The 3,215-nt window shown below is 62.4% G+C and overlaps 1 protein-coding gene across 1 annotated transcript; it reads right to left on the bottom strand.

Annotated features, from left to right (window-relative positions):
• Positions 1-1,693: 1,693 nt before the first annotated feature.
• Positions 1,694-3,062, bottom strand: LOC110277298 (uncharacterized). The gene is made up of 2 exons (XM_021134465.1): positions 2,340-3,062; positions 1,694-2,209 (listed from the first exon to the last, which is right to left on the bottom strand). Exons 1-2 carry the CDS (start codon positions 3,060-3,062, stop codon positions 1,694-1,696), a joined length of 1,239 nt encoding a protein of 412 aa, XP_020990124.1.
• Between the last annotated feature and the right edge of the window lie 153 nt (positions 3,063-3,215).

The raw sequence follows: 3,215 nt of genomic DNA, 5'->3' as shown, positions 1-3,215 counted from the left end.
CGAGCCGACACATGAAGAGAGTCCGGTGCGCCCGTTCATTACGCGAGGCAAAGAGCCAGACAGCACTCAGGACCCACACACTGCTCATCCGCCACCACGGTTCGCAAACCCAGCATGCCCGGACGAACCGCGCCCCACACGCCAAGGCGCGTGCAGGCAAGCGGAAGCATACGGGAGGGCCGAGCCAACGCCGCTGGGCAGGGTTCAAAGGAAGCGACGAAGGATACTCGAGGGACAGGCCGAAGCGTCACCTGCTTCGGCCAGAACTGAAAAGCCGCACCGTCTAGAACTAGTCACAAGAACAAGCCACACCAGGTCGGGACCCGTCGTAGGTCGAGCCTGGAGCCAGTCCGAGCACAAGCCGCGCATGCCGCGTTGCCCCTCGCGGGGGTGCACAGGCCGCCCTCCGTTCCCACGCCGTGCTCAGACTTGGGGGATGATCCCTTGTCCTGGGCCAAGCTCAAGGAGTTGCCCCGGGCGGGTGCCCAAAGCAAAACACCTCCACGCCATGATCCCTAGGTGGTGCCTGGATGGGCCGTGCATGGGCGTGTTTCCCTCGTTGTTCCTACGGCAATCGGGTTTCGCCGGAGCCCGACGCCCGTGATCGACCTTGGACTGGGGGCGGGTGACCCCGACAGCAACACCACAACCACAACGTGCTTGCTAGTGTGCCTAGGCAAGGTGCATCTTGCTGGCATTGCACCCAGCAAGCCTTTGGGCATTTCACCTTGCTCGCATTGCGCCAAGCAAGCCTTTTGGGCAACTCGAGTTTCAGCGCGGCCGTTCGGTGCGCGAGGCAAGGAGTCAGACACACTAACAACCCGCACACCGCTCATCCGCCACCACGGTCCGCAAACCCAGCACGCCCGGACCGACCACCCCTAGCACGCCTTGGAGCGTGCAGGCAAGCGGAAGCATACGGGAGTTCCGAGCCAACTCCGCTGGGCAGGGTTCAGAGGAAGCGACAAAGAACATTCAAGGGACAGCCCGAGGCGTTAGGTACTTCAGGCGATAATTGAACAGCCGCACCATCTAGATTAGGCAACACGCACAACAAAACCAACACCGCGTCGGGCACCGTCTTGCGTCGACCCTAGACGTAGGGCAAGCACGCCGCAGGTGCACAAGGCACAACTCCACCACGCCATGCTCCCTAGGCGGTGCCTAGATGGGCCGTGCATGGATGCGTTTCCCTTCTTGGTCCTTTGGTGATCGGGGTTGGCAGCAGCCCGTCGCCCGTGCTCAACCTTGGACCCGGGGCGGGGGACCTCGACGGCACACCACAACCACAACGGGCTTGCTAGTGTGCCTAGGGGATGGCAAGGTTGCTGGCATTGCGCCCAGCAAGCCTTTGGGCAACTCGAGTTTCGGCAGCACGACCCCCCCCCCCCCTATAATAGGCTGCCGAGCCATTACCAAAGTGCCACGGGTAGACATCCTTTTCCGTGAGGAGACATACTCAAGGAAACTGCTCTAGAGGTCGAATTTTGACGCCTTTTTTTGCGACAATCTCTAGAAAAATAAGATCTTTCCATCCACCAAATTTGGTGAATTTACACCGTGTGGATTTTTTTTGCCGATTTTTTCCCACCCAAAAAGTCGGAAATTCAAAAAAAATGAAAAACGGAGCAAAAGTGCGATTTTTGACCTGGATTTTTTTTTGCAGCCTTTAAATAATATTACCAAGGTTCCCTCAAAATTTCAGAAAAAGTGCACGAGCCAATTGTGAGATATGAAAATTTGGCTCCTCTGTTGCAACGCTCCGAGCCATCGTTGCAACGGCGGGTGCCTCCGTTGCAACGCTCCCAGCCAACGATGCACCAAACCCAGCCTCCGTTGCAACGACCCCAGCATCCGTTGCACCGCGCCCAGCATCCGTTGCAACGGCGGGTGCCTCCGATGCAACGCTCCCAGCCAACGATGCACCAAACCCAGCCTCCGTTGCAACGACCCCAGCATCCGTTGCACCGCGCCCAGCATCCGTTGCAACGGCGGGTGCCTCCGATGCAACGCTCCCAGCCAACGATGCACCGCGCCCAGCATGCGTTGCAACGCGCCCAGCGTCCGTTGCACCGCGCCCAGCATCCGTTGCAACGGCGGGTGCCTCCGATGCAACGCTCCCAGCCAACGATGCACCGCGCCCAGCATGCGTTGCAACGCGCCCAGCGTCCGTTGCACCGCGCCCAGCATCCGTTGCAACGGCGGGTGCCTCCGATGCAACGCTCCCAGCCAACGATGCTGCACCAACCCCAGCCTCCGTTGCAACGCTCCCAGCATCCGTTGCACCGCGCCCAGCATCCGTTGCAACGGCCCCCAGCCAACGTTGCAACGGCGGGTGCCTCCGATGCAACGCTCCCAGCCAACGATGCACCGCGCCCAGCAATCGTTGCAACGCGCCCAGCGTCCGTTGCACCGCGCCCAGCATCCGTTGCAACGGCCCCCAGCCAACGCTGCACCGCGCCCTGCCTCCGGTGCAACGGCCACGGCCAACGTTGCATGGCGCCCTGCCTCCGTTGCAACGACCGCAGCCAACGTTGCAACGCGTCCGGCATCCGTTGCAACGTGCCTTGCCTCCGTTGCAACGGACCCCAGCATCCGTTGCACCGCGCCCAGCATCCGGTGCAACGGCCCCAAGCCAACGTTGCAACGCGACCTGCCTCCGTTGCAACGACCCCAGCCAACGTTGCAACGCGCCCGGCTTCCGTTGCAACGCCCCCCGGCCAACGATGCAACGCGACCTGCCTCCGTTGCACCGGCCCCCTGCCAACGCTGCAACGCGCCCAGCATCTGTTGCAACGCCCCCAGCCAACGTTGCAACGCGCACAGCATCCGTTGCAACGGCCCCCAGCCAACGCTGCAACGTGCCCTGCCTTCGGTGCAACGGCCACGGCCAGCGTTGCATGGCGCCCTGCCTCCGTTACAACGACCCCAGCCAAAGTTGCAACGCGTCCGACATCCGTTGCAATGCGCCCTGCCTCCGTTGCACCGCGCCCAGCATCCGTTGCAACGGCCCCCAGCCAACGTTGCAACGCGCCCTGCTCCGTTGCAACGGACCCCGGCATCCGTTGCAACGCGCTCGACTTCCGTTGTAACGCCCCCAGCCAACGTTGCAACGCGCCCGGCATCCGAGGGTGCCTGCTCACCCTTTCCCGGGCGCGTCTTTCTACGTGGACCACGTGCCGAGTCTAGGCGTGGCCCGACCTCGGCGGGTGCCA

Source organism: Arachis duranensis, unplaced genomic scaffold (assembly GCF_000817695.3).
Source record: "Arachis duranensis cultivar V14167 unplaced genomic scaffold, aradu.V14167.gnm2.J7QH unplaced_Scaffold_56061, whole genome shotgun sequence".
In the NCBI taxonomy this organism is placed as follows: Eukaryota; Viridiplantae; Streptophyta; class Magnoliopsida; order Fabales; family Fabaceae; genus Arachis; species Arachis duranensis.
The sequence above is the reverse complement of the archived record's forward strand: the minus strand, read 5'-3'. Positions and strand labels throughout refer to the sequence as shown.